This window comes from Lepeophtheirus salmonis, chromosome 8 (genome assembly GCF_016086655.4).
Source record: "Lepeophtheirus salmonis chromosome 8, UVic_Lsal_1.4, whole genome shotgun sequence".
Classification (NCBI taxonomy): domain Eukaryota; kingdom Metazoa; phylum Arthropoda; class Copepoda; order Siphonostomatoida; family Caligidae; genus Lepeophtheirus; species Lepeophtheirus salmonis.
The window spans coordinates 13,282,960-13,301,115 of NC_052138.2; the positions used below are offsets into that span (position 1 = coordinate 13,282,960).

Here is an 18,156-nt window from a genome sequence, read left to right on the forward strand (position 1 = left end):
TTTCAGACTTGATGACGGCGTAGACAGTGGTCTTGAAGACGCCCAACTGCATGTAGTGCTCGAATGGTAATTTTCCGATCACATTCAAGTGTTATTTTCTCGAATTTATATTAAGGTAGAGAGCTCAGATTTTTTGTTTTGTAACTAAATGCTTATGCTTTGATATATCAAAAATATGAGTTCATTTCTATCACTCAACCCTCATAAATTATTAAGTATTCAAATTTAAACGAAACACCAGGTAAAAGGCAAAGAATATGTCATGTTGTAAATTTCCGTTAGGCGAAAATTACTTGTCACAATATTCTATTAAAGCTATGAAATGTTGAAGCAAAATATCTTTTGTGCATCATCTGATTGCTTATGGTGAAATGAGCTTTGTTTTTTCATTTTTTAAGATATAAATTTATTTTCTGGCTTTTTTATAATTCATCAGAGACAACAACTCAAAATTAAAAGGAAAAAACCCAAAATCATAGGTATAATACGAATCCTTATAATATTTTTTTTTTCTTGGTTAACATAATACACAAATAATCTTATATATTATTCGATAAATATATATACGTAACATAGGCATCAAAAACACAAAATCTATTATTATTTATTTATTAACACATATTTTTTTTAGCTGAATGTTACAAAAAAAATATTATCATATATTAAAAAAGATTTTTTTTTTTTGACGGTTGCGTAAATCAGACCAGTAAAATCAATCAACATGATATATTATGATGATAACATAATACATCAGGGGAAAAAATACTTAGGCCTGTTATTTGATTTAAAATATTATGCGTTTAAGATATTCATATATCGCGTAGTTAAAGACCTCAAAAACAATATTTACATTTTATCATATTTTTAATTTCGTAGTGTCTATCTTGGAAAAATAAATCTTCTTCGAGGCAAGGGTTGTATTAGCCCCACGGCAAACGCCTTACTCGAATACATCCTTCAACGATGTAAAAACATATTTTGTTTCAATTTTTGTCCTTTTTATGAAATGTTTATTTGACTGAGGGTTTTTCTTCCGTTTATCACAAGGTGCCAACTGTCAAAAGAGGTGCATTCAAAAAGGAGACGAGCAAGGAGATGAAGAGTAGAGGAAGATCCGTTAGGGATTTTGTGCCTTCGTCACTCACCCATGGTTTGACTTCAGAGCCTGTAAATGAAATAAAAAATTCAATTATGAGATAGAATAGTACATTTATCAATTAATCATTTTCTAAAAACGTCAATATTTAGCCTATCAATATAAAAACTATCATGGTAAAGACAAAATCCTAATTCTTTTTATTTCTTCATATAAGCATAATTACCTATAATTAATAGATGTATTTGAGTCAATTATAGGCTGTTTCGTTAAATTTCTGTGTCAAGTATTGATACTCGACACTTTAATTACAACTTAGAAACTTTATTTGATGGAACTTATAATGGCCCTGATATAGCACCCTTTAAATAAAATCTATTAATCTCTCATTATTTTATTGTGACGATTAATTTTGACTACTTTAAGAACAAATTTAAGGTTAATAAGAAAAAAATCATTTATGGAAATTGACGATAATTCGTTTAAGAGTACAAATTTTATCCAAACTGAATTTTGTGAGACATCATTCTATTTTGTTTGGTTTTGACGGGCATTAAATAAGTGAAGCAAAAATTGATGAGCGTTTTTTTTCACTTTATTCTGACGGCAAAATTAACATAGTAATTATTATCCAATGTATATCAAATATGCCCCATCTTGTTGCATAGCTTTTGACCATTTTGAATGCAATTTCATCATTCCGTGATTCAAAAAAATTGGCTTACTAGATCCTGCCTCATCTTCAATGTTCATATTAACAGAACAGAATTAATAGAACCACCTCTTTGCTGTTGCATTGGATACTTTATTCAGTACATAAATAGCACCCTTTTTTTTTGTGCCGCCTGCTCTGTTCACCATGATCGTACTGATTATGAAAAATGCTTCAAATTTTCTCATTTTTAACCTGCATTTTGAAACACTACAACAGACAACTGGCTTCACAAAACACAAATATGTAAAACGAACTTTTTAAAGTCTACCTTTTCCCTTTTATGATAATTTAAGCTTTTTTAATGCATTGTATTAATCGTGAGATATAGCTCAAAAAATACATCTAGCGAAAAAAGCTCAGAAATATTTACATAACCTAATATATTAGCAAAACCAGGATGGCACAATGGTCTTTTAAATGATAGAAAAATCGATGTTAATAACTGACTCAATCATTGTATTTTTATGAAAGATGTCACAAATGAACTCATCAATGTTCTATTCCGATAAGATCGTACATTATAGATTGGATCATTTAGGGGTTCTCAATATTTCAACATTTAAATTCAAAACCACTTGATAATAAATTTAAATGTAGACATTATCAATTTGTGGCACTATCAATTAAGAAAATTCCAGTAAATTCGTAGAACTGATAAACTCAAACCTTAAAATAGTACCAAAATGCAAATGAATAATACTTATTATGTGTTCTTAAACATGAAAATATTTATAAATTAGCCATGTTTAGTATTTAATTTTTTCATTGATTGCTAATTTTCTTTCGACAAGTTTTGATTTTGTCTATAAATTTCAACAAATAATTAAAATTGGTAAAAAATAAAACCACAGTACATTGTCTCTTTATTCAAATTCATAAATTTGATACCATAATAAATCGGGGCATAAATTTGAACATAATTCAACCTAGAAACTATTAATATATATGTAAATATAAGTATAAGTTTACTTCAAGTTGTTTTCAGTTAGTTTTTAATATTGAGAAAACACATTTATAAAAAATGACCATATTTAAATAGTTAGGATTGTATTAGATTAGTTATAATATTTGTTAAACTTAATATTTACATATATATATATATATGTAAAGTACATACATAGAAATTATTTTGCATATAATATCTTTTTTTTTCAACTATAAAGTTTAACACCAAAAAATATATTTACTTATCAAGTTCAATGACTTTCATTTCTTTAAAAAAATCAATAATCGCTCAATTCACTTTACTTTTACCTTATCAAAAAGAAAAAAAATCAATTTTATATATATTTTTTAATACTCCATAATATATTTTAAAACTCATCAAAGTAGCAAAAAATGATTATTTATGGCATTATGTACTTAATAATTATTTTTTATTTCCTGTGCAATAAAAAATGTTTAGTAAAGTGTTGATGAAAAAAGTATATTTATTTAGTTTCATTCTGTAAATTCATTTTTAGAAGGGGAAAGAAAAAGGGAGGAAGTATATTGAATACACATGAAAAAAGAAAATTGACAAATGACTACGACGTAAACAAAAAAGATGAAGAAGATATTTAAATAAAAAAAGTAATATCTCTCTAATAAACTCATTAAGAATAAATGCATTTTCTATTGTAGCATTGTTTCTCGAAACTTTGGGAAATAAAAGTGTAAAGTCACCGCCAGCAGGGCCTATATAGCGGAGCCAGGCTATTGGATTATGATAAAAGAAGATCAGGAGTAAAATATAATACAAAAAATAGCTATAAGATAAACCACCAAAAGTTAGATCCAGACGTTTGCCAGTTCAAGTATCTTACTATGTAATTTAAAACAAAAATGACCTCTCCGTCTTTAGTCTTTACTCATTCATTTTCCATCTAGTGTTAAAACGGGACACTACGTATATGAAATGGCTTAGGTTTTAAAAGTCATTAACTTCTTTATTTTCAAATAAAATTATACATTGTACAATGTAAAACTTAACAAAACATACATATATATAATTTTGTCATTGAGTATCATCCTTTTTTTCAAAAATAAAACTGTTAAATATTAAATTGTTAATTTAAGTCAACCATAAATATGAATGCTTTAATAAACAATATATTTACACGCATATAAAAAAAAGTTTTTCCTTGTGTTTAAAGCCTATGTTTATGTTTATTAAAAAGAGCAAGAGAGGAAGAAAGAAAAGACTAGGGGGAGGATGGAGGACGGAGAAAAAACAAAGTTATATAGGACAACTTCCCTTTCATTCCGCTCAATTTCCTTTTTTCATATTTTATTCTTTTTAATTTTTGTAAGATATGTAAATGACAAGAATGTTTTACGACATTAAAACATACATATGTTTAAGATGACTATCTTTGAATGTATGTTCATATTTAAATACGAATTTTTATCTAAATCATACACATTTATAGCTGTATATCAAAACATCTCATATTTCAACACTGTTGCAAAAGGTTTTTATAACTTTATGTATAATAATAACGGTATAACACGTCGTTTTCCTTAGCAAGACTCATATATAAAAAATCACAACGAACGATGTAATTTCATTGGGCATATGAACTTTATAAGATACTAAATGTAGTGCCCGGCATTGATCGAAATTATTAGGCATCTACGAACAGACAATCCTTGCCTTATTTATATGGAAAATACCTCTCCAACAAATGCCTATTGTTACTCTTCGTTTGAAATAAGTACACTCTGAAGGGTAACTGTCATACAGTTTACATGATCAGGAAGGTTTTGGAGGAAGAAAAAAGCCTCAAGGATTGGTTTAGAAGTGGTAGACAAATCAAATCGACCTCGGAGGCTGCTTAACATCCATTTAAGAACACTCCAAACATAAGCAGAAAATAATTTGCTAGAAAGATGAAAATGGTAAAGTCACCAGACTTTTCGTAGACCCAAAAAACCTTCAAGAAGTCTAGGAATAAGTCGTGCCGATTTGCACAAGATGGTGCTCTAGTACATACAACAAACATGGTTCAAGCCCGCATGAGAGAAAACATGAATTTTTGGCCAAAATACTTTTTTCTTTGGACTAAACAATTTCAGTTGGGCCCATGAAGACCCTTTCACTATATCTACCACATCTTTTTGTTGAGTATGTTTCATTTTTATAGATGAAGTACAATAATCTTTACTCAGTCGTAAACGTTTAAACCAGGAGAAATTTAGTGATTTCAAGAGTGTCTCAGTTAGGGCACTAACTTCCCATGCTTCACGCACTAATGGGTGTGTTCATTCTCTTCTGGGAGCTTTATTGTCCCCCAGATGAAATGTCTTTTAATTTTCTTTATTTTGGCACAAATCTTTCTGGAGTTCTACATTTATCGTAGCAATTGGACGACCATTGAGATGATGTTGATCCTTCACACTTTTGTTTTTTCAAGCTGATTGTGAAAAGAGTATTAAGAAATGAGGAAAAAACTTTTGCAATTTCTTGATAAGCTCAACTCAATTTATTTTTAATTTAAGCTTTAAAAAAGCAACACTAAATATGAACCACTCTATAGAGTGTAATCCCAAAGGATCAGACCAAAAAAATCCATAATAAAGTGGGTGAACTCTGAAACATATTGGGTAATTTTACAAAAATAGGATAAAAAGTATGTGGGATATTCCATTTAACTTTTTTTTACCTCCGTTAGCAACAAGACTTTAATGTTATGTGAAGTTAATCTTACTCTACAGTCTACATACATAAAAATGCAAATAATAAAAACTAAATATACAGGCCATGGTTTCTGGATATGCAATCATTTTTTTTCTTTTAAAAAAGTAATTTCATTTATTTGACTATATTTATTTCTAAATTTACAATTTTTTTTGTATTTTTTATTCAGAATTTTTGAAATAAATTATAATTGAAATGGTTTACATATATAAATTATTTATATACAAATATTTATGCAAAAGAACTATCAATGTGGCAATAACAGACTCAAGAAAAAATACATCGTTTTTTCATGGTGCTTTTTATATATAATATACTTTTTTAGTGTATATTGGCAGATAATGATGAATTAACAGGAAAAATGTAGGTCAAAAAATGCAAATAAGTAGTGCTGTAAAAAAATAATAACTGGCATTATGTAAAAGAAAAAAAAATGTGATGGTCAAATCAAGCTGTTAAATCTTCCGGACTCCTGAAGAAAGAGAATATTAAATTATCCAAGATAAATAAAGAATGGCAAAAAATTTACTACTCAATTCCAAAACTCTCCTATTTAATGACACTCTACATGCCTTCATGGATTGTCCCGCTATGGCTATTTTATAAAATAAAAACATACTAATACATACGTTGCCAAAGGTATAGATTTGTTCGGGATTTCCAAGAGGAATAGAGGAGTCTCATAGGAAACCAAAGCCTTAGATTTTCTTTACTAAACTTTAAAGACTATTTGAAAAACATAATATTAAATATAGACTTGATACATCCTCAGGAGCTGAAAGAAATTTGTACTGTTGTAGCAGTAAGATATGAAGAACCTTCCATCCGTCTTTGGGGTCTTTAGCAAGAAAATACATTTCTGAGTGGTCCATTAAAATCTTAAAACTTACAAATTCAATACTTAATAATGTTGGAGTGCTTGAAGTTCATTATAATTTCAATAGGTTAACGCACAAAGCAAACTTGAGCTATCTTGCTTCCATACAAGTGGAGAAAATGACACCTAAACGTGATCGGCAAATTTATATTTGCACACTCCAAGCAGTTGGGCGTCTCCAGGACCACTGTCTACGCCATCAGCAAGTCCGAAATGTTGGAGAGAAAGAAAGATTCAAAAAGCAAAAAGGTCAAAATAGACCCAAGAAGTTAAAGAAAACAGTTCAACATTCAACAGTTCCAAGACTCTTTTTAACACTTTTGGCCCCTCTTACAGCCCTTATGACAATCCCCTTGATTATAGCTTTAGGATACTTGTCGAAAGGAAGCTGTCCCTTATCCAAACACCAAGGCCCTCAAAGCCACTGTCAGACAGCACTGGGATGCCATAACAGAGGACTACATCTGCAACATGTGCCTGGCCTTCCGTCTCCATCTAGAAGCTATCATTTATATTAAGGTCGGCTACATTGATAATTAAGAGATCTTAAACTCAACTCTATTTTTAGTATGAAAGGATTTTAAAACAATCTAAAATTTAAACTTGAGTCGTGTTTTCACTATTTTCATCAATTATTTTTGTTTTATAGTAAACTCCAATATTTTTTACCTCTTATAGTATTGATTTTGATCAGTTTTACCTATGTACTTTTTTTTAATATTATGGTGTAATCTTACCCCAAGCTTTATCTTTAAAGCAAAACTTTGATTTATGTATAACAAAGAGCTAAATGGTTGAATATACGAATCTTATCACAGCTCCTTCATTTTTAAAGATATTGAAAAAAAATTGAAAAACAGACAAAAAATTTTATTCATAGTGGTTCATCCTTTTGATATGAACAAACTGGATCATATCAGAGTTACTGGCGAAATCTGACAATCAAAATGCGTTGTCGGCTTACCCCTTCCAATAAATAAAAATGACGGATGTTCATGTTTAGTTTCCGAACTCACTCGTGAAAATAAAATGTCTTCAGAATACATTAAAAATTGTCAACGACTGCTTCGGAGTCTCTACCATCTCAGATTCCCACATTTATCGGATGATTGCTAAAGTTCGAGCAGGAGAGGACCCATCAGATACTCGTGGTGGATCTGAAAAAAAAGGACACCGAAAATGATTGAGTCAGTGGTCTGGCTGTGATGATGGATTGACGTGTTATAGTCAGGGAGCTTTCCTTGGAGCATGACCTTTCATTGTGGACTCTCAAACAAATCCTCACCAAATACCTCGGTCTCTCAAAACGTTGTGCATTTGGGTACCTCGAATTCTCAGAGAGGATCACAAAATTAGAAAGGTAGAATGTGCACAGAAACTTTTGAGGGCTTATCGGGGTAATAAAATCAATTGTTACAACTGGTGAGTCTTGGGTATCCTTCACCACACCCAAAACCAAAGAACAACCTAAACTATGGGTACCTAAAGTATGTTAAGCTCCCATTAAAGCCAATGTCAATAATTCAGCTAACAAAGTAATGATTATTTCATTCTTTGATTACTATGGCTTTATATACACTCATTAATTGCCTAAAAGCACAACTGTTGACTCAAATTACTTTATACATGTTATAAAGACGTTTTAGATCATTTTTTTTTGTGGAAAAAAGAACGGAACTAAAGGCTGGAAATTGGGCCCTTTACATAAACAATGCCCGTCCTCACATTTCAAAGCAAACTAAAGTTTCATGGATAAACTTGGGATGAAGACCATATACTATTACCCATCCTACTCTCCCAATTTGCCATAACCTGACTTCTTCTTGTTCCCTTAAGCCAATTTTTTTCCGCTGAAAGATCATTTGGGACCGTGGCAGATGTAAAGTCAGCTTGGGAGTGGGTCACAAACCCAAAGTCGGAAATTGACTTCAGTAAGGGTATGACAAGTGGATTTGCCAATGGAAAAGGTGTGTCAAAATTGACTGAGGATACGTCGAAAAAAAATACGAGTTATGTTTTCTTTTTAACTAATTAATTATCCCTGAAATACAAAATTTGCATATTCAACCATAAAACCCTCGTTAATGTGTGTAACTTCTTTGGTATTTAAGTGTAAGAACGAAATAAACAAAAGTTAACTTGGTAACCTAGATAATGTGAAGAATGTTTGAGTGGATAGTAATTACATCATATTAAATTAGATATAGCCAGTCATGCGAATAAAAAGAAGGAAATAAACACAACTATAACTTCTTATCAACATATTAAATAAGTCATCTGCTGTTAATCTTTAATTTTACTCCTAGTCTAAAAAGAACTTACACTTACAACAAATGATGAAAATCATGTGTATTTTGGGCATATTGGAAAAAAGAAACCGAAAATCATAATAATACCCCTGACCCTTTGAAAAATGTTTTAAAGGAGAGCAGCTTAACTTTCATGACTTTTCAATAGATCCGCCACAATCAATCAACTGTGACAAGGAAGGAGAGGAAGAAAGGAATAAGCCATGATATTGGGAAGAATTACTCCGTTATTCCACTCAATTTTAGAATGAGTCCAGTTACTCCACAACAAATCTTTAAGGTTATTCTTCGTCGTTTCAGTTAGGCAACAATAATAATAATAAAAAACCAGACAAAATAAAAAAATACACATATTTTTAAGGACTAATTATAACAATCTAAGGTATGTCAATTTTGTTAGAGAGCTAGGATAAGGCAAGAGTAAGACTGATGGTATTACGAAATTAAAACCCTTGTAATATCAACTGCCAGAAATATGATTAAGGGGGGGGGGGGAGAAAATGAATTACTGTTATAAATAAGAGAATCTTCTACATTCAAAATATGCTTATTTCAGAGAGGGAATCAGCATTAACACCTCGACGACCTAACAAAATGTTGAAAGAAAGAGAACACACAACTACGAGTTTTTCCGTTAATAATTTTAAAACTTTGCTTTTTCATTACAAAAATAACATCCTTACCTATAGCATATGAAAAATTAATCATTAATCTGAAGTATTTATGTTTTTTGTATCAAATCAGGTATTAAAATGTATTTCATTTGATTTTTTTAATATTTTTACCCCTCTTATAAAGTGCTGCCACTATTTGGGAATTTAATCTGTTGTACGGATAAGTTATATTATTGAAGGAAAATAATTCCCTACGCTTATTCCTAAGCAGGGATATTTTATCTTAACTTTTTCTTAAGTAACTCCGAATGTGAATCCCCATGGAACCTCGTAGTGTAAACATACATCATAAATCACAAGATAACTATGAGAGGGAAGAGTTTGAATTGAGTGGCTCGGTAGTTTTGATTTATCGGTGATTTATATGGATATGTTCGACAGAACATTTGTATAATGTATCTTTATCCACCCATTGCTTCAATGAACCCGTATCTTCTCTTTTTAGTATATAAGGAATACACTTTGATATTCAGGGATCTCCACTCTTCAAAACATACTCTTTGTCTTACTTATTGGCTCTCATCTCCTTCAACGGGCGGATCCTTCATTGTGGAGATACATTTTAACATAAATTCCCAATATAGTGACTTCGAATCTCGTAGATCATCCCTTCAAAAATACATCAGTCGCTCAAGGTTTTTAATGGAGTCCTCTTATTCTGATGAATTTCTATATAGAGCAAGAATAATCAAATAATAGAACCGATTAGGAACCCAGAGAGTTCTCTTCCTCTATTCAAAGCTACTATTAATCATAAATTCACCTCTATTTTGTATTCTACTCTTTTGAAGGAGCCCTGATGTGTCCCTAATATACATAACAAACACATTACTCATTTCTAATACAATGATAAGTGGTATAAATTTAATTTTGATGGCGGAACGTTTAATGTATATATAAGTAATATTAGAGGAAATAGTTTGAATTGAGTAACTCAGTAGTTCTAGTGTATACCTTATTTAGATGGTTTTTTTCTTCGGTAAATTAGAATATAGATATCTGCATCTACACATTATTCCAATAAATTCATTACTTTTCAATTTTATATTCTAGACACTCGTCTCCTACCTTTAATTTGATGTAGAGAGTTTTGAGGAAGATATCATAGGTAAATCTTCTTTAATGGAAGCATCATTCATTTTTTTATTTATGAAGATACAAATTAACATGAAGGATTGTAATAGGGACTTCTAACCTGTCTCTAGAGTGAATACATCCTTCACTCCAGAGCTTTTCGTATTTCCAATATAGGAACTATCTCCAGCCTCTACTATTTTTAATAATAATATTTAAAGTTATTATATGACAACTAACTCTTAGTTTGGAAAAAACTACCCCCACATTCTACTCCCAGGACAACCATCCTCCGTCCTATTGACTCCTGAGACATTAATTCTCAAAGGTCACCTTAACAATTAACTCCCTCTCTATCCCTTTTGATTCGTTCTTTCTAATTCATTAAAGTAGCTGTTTATAATAGAAGGATATACAATTCTTAATGTTGAAATTTAAATAATCCACACAGCGTACTTATAATATTCATTCTAGGTATATTACTAGGGGAAATACTCTTGATTCCATTATATTTTCTATCTCTTCTAGTCTAAATTATAGATGTACTTTAAAATTATTATTTCTTTAATTTTAAATTGCTTTATTTTGCGTTTCAAATTTCTTTACTTTGTTTTAGAAATTTCTTTATCATGTTTATATAAATAAAACATATGTATTTATACATTATATTGTTTAAATCAAATTAGGAAAATAATCAATAAAGTATACCTCTGAATTCTTTAAATCAATATATTGATGAATTTACTTTAGTGTTTTAAGCATTACTGCTTGATGACTTGTAAAGTAGACCGCAAGTCATAAAGAAATAATTTTATAACCTCATTATGAAGTTATAGATAAGGTATATTTACACAACTTTATGAAAAGCAGAGCAAGTTACTCCAACTAACGCTACGATTAATTTTGTTATGTAGTTTAGTTTTGGAATGTTTTTTTTTTTTTACTAGTTGAGGTAGAACAGGGATTTGGCTTCATAATCAGAAACGACAAACACAATGGAAATTTTAGTAATAGTAACTTCTTCATAGTGAAAATATCTTCTCAGGTTTTGTTTTCTGCTATAATGGCATGGATAATCATGAGGCTTACTTTGAAGTTCTTATGATACAAACAACAGATCCTTTTTAACATTGACAAAACAAAAAAAGATTCAAATGAATTCTAGAGATAATTCTAACACGTAGTAAAATTAAATTAAGTCTTCAGTTTTATTATTGAATGGATGTTACTTGGAAGCGTTTAATTGACAATTTGAACAACAGTATGGAAATCAATGACACAGTCCGCTAGGACAAAAGTTTGTTCTGTTTGAATGATGGCTTCATTTCACTTTATATCCTAGCAGATGTAGTGGCTTTAGAGGCGCATCTTTGACGATTCCGTGCCTGAATGAATATTTATTCTGGAAGATTTGCAATGAACAGCAACAAGCACCAAATCCCGTTATTGAAGTTTGTTCCCGAATTCCCTGTGGCTGTATCTTGTATTTTCAAAATCCCTTCATTTGTTAATTCTCTCACAAACAAATCACCCTACTGAAAAAAGAGTGAACAAACCCTTGAATAATCAGACAGTACACTTTGTCATCAAAAAATAACTCTTAGCAAGGAACTTTTGGATTATTCGTCCTAGAGGAAAGAATGAAAGGATCTGGAGAGATTCGTGGAATCAGTTTCATAACCAAAATATAGAACTCATCCTCATTAAGGACTGTATTTTTTTCTTTTTTCCAGAAGATAAGTATTCCGTCTTCCATTCACTTTGAATTCCGTGGTATTTAACAATATTAAATATAATTTAAATAATCGGACAGAAAAATATTACAGTTTTGATTTATATACGTGCGGGTGTAAATTAAATATTTGAGGAATTTGTTTTCTATGTCATCAATAAACAAAATATTTATGACGTAATGAATGCGTAGGGAAATGTAGGGATTTTTTGCTCTTATAACTCTTAGTCAACTTTAAGATGAAAAACATCAGCCATCCACTTCAAATTATAATATATTATCTGCAAAATTTTATATTGTTTTCAAATATGGGTATTTGTTGAATAAACCAATTCTGGGAAAATATATTTTAAAGGATCAAAAAACCTTTTTCAAGGGTTTTGTTTGGTTACTTTATTGAACTTTTTTATCAGCTAAAGACATTCACTTGAAGCACAAGTAATTAATTGTAATTATATTTACAAAAAAGTATTCACTTCAAAAATATATACATAGTTTAGTGAACAATGGAGATTTTATACATTATTTAATAAACCTCGACTTTTTTTTTTTTTTTTTTTTTTTTTTTTTTTTGGCATACATTTATTGAAATTCAATTAATATTGCTGATTTATGAGACCTTTGAGAAGCAAAATACTCCTTTATAAATGAAGTAACATTGAAATATCTACACTTCAAATATACTCCTTTGACTTAAAAACAAATAAAAAATTAAACGTTATTTATTACCCAACAAAACTCTGAAAAAAGGGTTTTTTACCCTATAAATATTATTTTCTCAGGAATACATTTTATATAGATTAATGTGTATGTAGGTTACCACATCAATCGTCTTCAACTCTTCTTTCGATTTCAAACATTCATCTACAGGGTGCACAAGCTGCCTGTGCTGCAAAAAGGATTCTTTTTTTCCTTTTCAAAGCAATTTTCTCTCCATACAAAATGTATTCTGATTTATTATGTTTAATAAAATTACTTCCAGCCTAAATTACAGTCTCCATACAAGATTTAAAGCGCAAAAAGCCCTTTGTCATTTGATCCCTTGGCAAATAATAGATTTCCTTCTTGATCCAACTGAAAAGATCGACTTAAGTGTTGCAAGGGGTTCAGTTAGTTTGTCATTCGATCGCGTCTCACAAAAAAAAAAAATCAGATCCGGGAAGTTTGGGGCTAAAAGTCCTGCAACATGAAGTCATCAAAATAGTTTTGGAGCAATTTAAGACTTTTTTTCGAGAGGCAACAGGGAGCTGAGTACTGTAACCACATGTTAGGCCTCCCATTGGGAACCAAACCGATCCAGCGGTTCACTCTGGTCTCTAGGACGTCTTTATAGTTTACATATTTTGAATAGTATCTATGGCTGACCTATTTATGTTTTACTAAAAGATTATTATTATTTATTCATCGTATAGGTATGTTACCTTCATTATAATTTACATTTTTTCCCCCCCAAATGGGGAAAAAGTTATTTTTGCAAATTAGAAAATACATTTTCATATCAAGTGCCATACACTAACGACAAATACCTTTTTAGTCAATTATTTCGTTAAAAATGCAACTATATTTTACTTTCGTATTTTGGTCTGCATTACTCAATGATGGGGTTGTAAATTCCTTTCAATTTATCGCGTGCGATATTTATTTTATTTATACAATCTAAGCATTATTTTCTTCTTTTTTTTTATACCGTTTTTATTATATTGTAAGGAGATAACATCTTAGCAAAAAGTTTATTTACTTATCAAAGTGCTTTGTGGCAATGATAATTTATTTCATATAGTGTATTATTGCCTTGTTGGAATCTAAGTAAAATTGAGTATCAAGAGCTAAGTTGTTCCTTCCTTTCTCCTTGTGTGATACAGAGTATAATTTTGGCTTATTTTCTTCTTCTGACAGACTTTTGTTGCTAATCTAATTAGCCTACATGACAAATAAGTGGTTTTTCTCCAAAAACATTTTTCAAGACCAGAATAATTGGGAAAATGTATAGTATCTGCATGGTGTCGTTATTGGAGAAAATTCTTTTGAAATTTTCATATTTTATTTGATGTAATCAGAAAAGAAGAAGGAATGAAAAATAATTGTTGTTTAAATAAACAGCCTACAAGTTTTTTTTATATTTTTTACTATTTGTCCAATGTCAATAAAAAATTAATACCAAAAGAAAACTGACTTAAATAAAGTTATTATTTACAATACAATCGACATTGTCCTCGTCAAAACCTCGGGAACAGGAGCCGGTCTTGATGATAGTCGCCTTTGGTAGATTCCGGAATTCTTCTGGAACGTCAGCTCGGATGTTATGGTGCAGGAAGATCTATTGGTGGTGTGTCACTCAACTACACCCTACACAAAGAAGTCCATGGGATTGAGGTCCAGTGACCATGGATGCTACTCAACGTTTTATTTGCCCTGTGGAATGAACCAGAGTTTTGTTGCAAGACCAAAAACCTCCGAGCTGCAATTTTTTCAATCCATGGCTTGACATTATAGGGTTTAAAAAGTTTCAACCTCAAAATTGTCTCGTTGGCAGGGACCACAACAAGAATTGTGATCAAAACAATTGTGGAATAAATACTTGTCATTTTTTGTAAGTGGCGCCAGACATTTCTGGGTAGCCGACAAAACAAGGTCTTGCTTGAGCATATACTCAAAGAACGTTGTGAAATAATGGCCTCACACTGTACATGTAATATGACATTTCCATACACAGTTGTATTATTTTGCCGCGCAAAGTCGCTTTGTTTACAAACTAATATATGTAAACAACAATGACATTTTGATACATAATAAAATATAAGCAAAAAGGATATTGAGTACAGGGTTCAACGCCGAAAGGTGAGAAATCAGGTAGCTTCAGTTATAGCTTTGACTCTTCAAAGTCAAGTTCAAGTACTGCAGATCTATTTTCCTTTTTTTGCAAGATAAAATTCTGAAAAAAACGAAATCAATCATTTTTGGATATCAACTTAATTCTGTGGTAGACGAGTCTTGAAACTAAACACCATTTCTAATATAATCCATTTTTAAAATATGTATCCAACCTTACAATGATGGAAAATGTGAATGCCATTAATCAATTCATAATAGAATTGTAAAGTATTTAGTACACATAAATAATTAACTGATATATACTATATTATACAAATATATCATTTGAATTTTTCTTTTCCGACAATATTTCAATTAATGGAAATAATGAAGTTGCTCTTTAATTTATGTCAATTCATTGTCATCCACTTGAAAGTTTTAATTACCATTTCTAAGGATTAATTTATGAGCTACTGTCATTAGAGCTTTTTCTTTTTAATAAATGTCTACATTTTTACTCATAGTTAATCTATGCCTCTCCTTTTTTTCAATTGCTGTATAACAAAAAAGTTTCTATATTTCACAAGGAGGATATTAAATTTACTCATTTTTCGTGTAATCTATTTCTAAAAATAATTAAACTAATATATATATATATTTCAAGTTGTGTACTATTGTTTGTAGGTACATGTAATAAGTTTAGAGTTGAAATCCATTCATTTGTACCTAGAGTGGAGAAATAAATATTTGATCACTAACCAATTTTGTAAGTTTTACTCTGACAAAGAAAAGAACGGTCCATAAGGTTTATTTTAACAGTGAGATATATTATAAGAACAAGCCAAAAAGTGATTGGAGGAAGAAAAATGTTTAGTTTGCCCCATAGAACAAGTCCCTATTCTCAAGTATGGTGGTGGAAACATTATGTCTTGCGGGTGTTTCTCTGCAAAGGACAACTCCACTGGATCAAAGGGAGGATCTTCTGGGAAAACATCATAGCTTTCTTAGAACCGGCCACTGAAAATGGGTCGTTAATGGGCCTACCAGAATGACAATGTCCAAAAATATACGACCATGGGAACAAAGGAATGGTACTAGAGGAAATACATTAAGGTCATGGAGTGACCTTGTCATATTCTGGACCACAATCCCATATAAAATCTTACAAATTGGGAAAGAAATAAAATATTTATTTGCTCTGTTGTATATACTTTCAGATTAACATTTAAACTTGAAACAGTTTGATAAACTGAGGGAATACATAAATAAATCTGTTTCGTGTTTCGTGAAAAAATAAAAGCAATAAAGTATAAATATCTACTAGAGTAAATAATTGTATATATCTACCAATAGGAATGGAAAGTGCGATGTTAATCCATTAGAAAAGATACAGGTAAAGACAAAAAAAAAAAGGCTATGTTTTATTTTCAAAAGGTCTTCAAATTAAATTCACATTCAATAAAAATAGCCTACCTCGTGGTTATCAACAAAATATAGTTTTGCTGCTGTTGTTTCAATATAAACATTTTATAGGACAGCCACAAAGACAATAAATGAGTTTGAAACTCTTGTCATAAATAAAATGAAGGAAATAATTATTTGGTCATTTTGCGGATTTGACACGTTACTACTCAATACTTAGATGTTTTTTTTTCATTAAAAATGAAAGAGTAATGAAACGGCTTGATAAAAAATAAAAAATCTTAGATTTACAACAAAAAATATATTCACTCTCTTTTTCTTTTCTTTTTTAATATGGCACGCTGAGCTAAAGCTACACTCACTTCTTGATAAAAATGAGCACACCTTTTACAGTCAATCAATGACACAAACATGCCAGAAAAACTTTGTTTCATTATTATAAATTAACATGTTCGACTGTTTTTAAAATAAAATCATTTTTCGGTTGATTATATTACAAGTAAGAGCTTTTACTTTTAAAACTTTTTATTTAATTGTAAGTCAATAGAGTGACTCGACAAAAAACAATCATGTTATAAGAATACAAGTTCGGAGCAAACTATTAAAGTATTTATGTCTAATTCATTTGTTTATTGAATATTTAAGTTCAAAATTGAGCTAAAACTAAAATTGAAACTATGTCATTTTTATTTTTTTGAAGATTTTAACCCTCTTGGTAATGACAAAAGTACAAGGAGGGGTGTTCTTGCTCAGGATTTCCTAGAGGATCCTCTCTTTGACGCATTAAGTCGTCCATTCCTCTTAGCAAAGAAACATCCTCCTAACATAATGTATATTTATGTCCGTGATTGATGATTCTTTTTTTTCGAAAAATAAATGTAACATTAAAATTTTAGGTGTCTTAAGGAGTCCTGTCAGGGCTGTAAACTAAACTAAATGACTTAAGGGAAAGAACGGGCAATCAGTAGAAATAAAATGACTAGGTCACTCTATGACCTTAATGTATTTCTCCTTGTGACACTCGCTTGTTACTATGGACGTATATTTGTAGACATTATGGTCCTGGAAGGTCCATTAACGACCAATGTTCAGTTGCTAGCTCTGAGGGAAGGACTGTGTTGTCCAAGATTTCAGTGACGTTGTCTTTCTGTTATTGATGATTTTTTTTTCTTTTGAAAAATAAATGTTATAATAAAATTTTGGGTGTCCTGAAGGGTCTTGTCAGGGCTATCAAGGTAACTAAATGACACAAAAGAAAGAATTGACACTCAGTAGAAAGAGAACAGTTTTTTCCCTTCTATTTCCTGATTTGCTTAAGATAGTTAGATGCCATATATTCTTGTTTGAAATGTCTGAGAGGCGTTCTATTTAGTAGGAATTTCAGTTAATTTAATTATTTCGTATAATTATCCAATGATGAATTGGAATATATAATGGTCACGTGTAGTGCTGTGTATTATAAAAATTGTTCAGCTAAGGATAAAAAGTATTCAGGCTTTTCGTTCATGAAAACGGTTAAGCTTTCCCCAAAAGACAAAATTGGAAGGAAGCTGTGAATTAATGTGAATTGGACTCGAACTAAGTTGATTATTGATCTCATATAAATTAAATATACATATTCTTAAATACTAATATTTAATTCTAAACCTAATCAAACGAAATCCAAGTTACTATTTTACAAAATGAATAAGAATTACTGATATGTTAACGTATACTTTGAGTTGTAAATTGTAAGCATTTTCCATATTTAAGAAAACCTCAATGAAT

At 30.4% G+C, this 18,156-nt stretch overlaps 1 protein-coding gene across 2 annotated transcripts in view; it reads right to left on the reverse strand.

Annotated features, from left to right (window-relative positions):
- Window positions 1-377: 377 nt before the first annotated feature.
- LOC121123252 (transmembrane and immunoglobulin domain-containing protein 1) overlaps window positions 378-18,156 on the reverse strand; it is a 201,104-nt gene continuing 183,325 nt past the window's right edge. For both annotated transcript variants that reach the window (XM_071890332.1, XM_040718381.2), the window contains one exon: window positions 378-1,165. In XM_071890332.1, coding sequence (XP_071746433.1) covers window positions 1,041-1,165 — 125 coding nt within the window. In that variant the 3' untranslated portion in view covers window positions 378-1,040. The remainder of the gene's footprint in view (window positions 1,166-18,156) is intronic.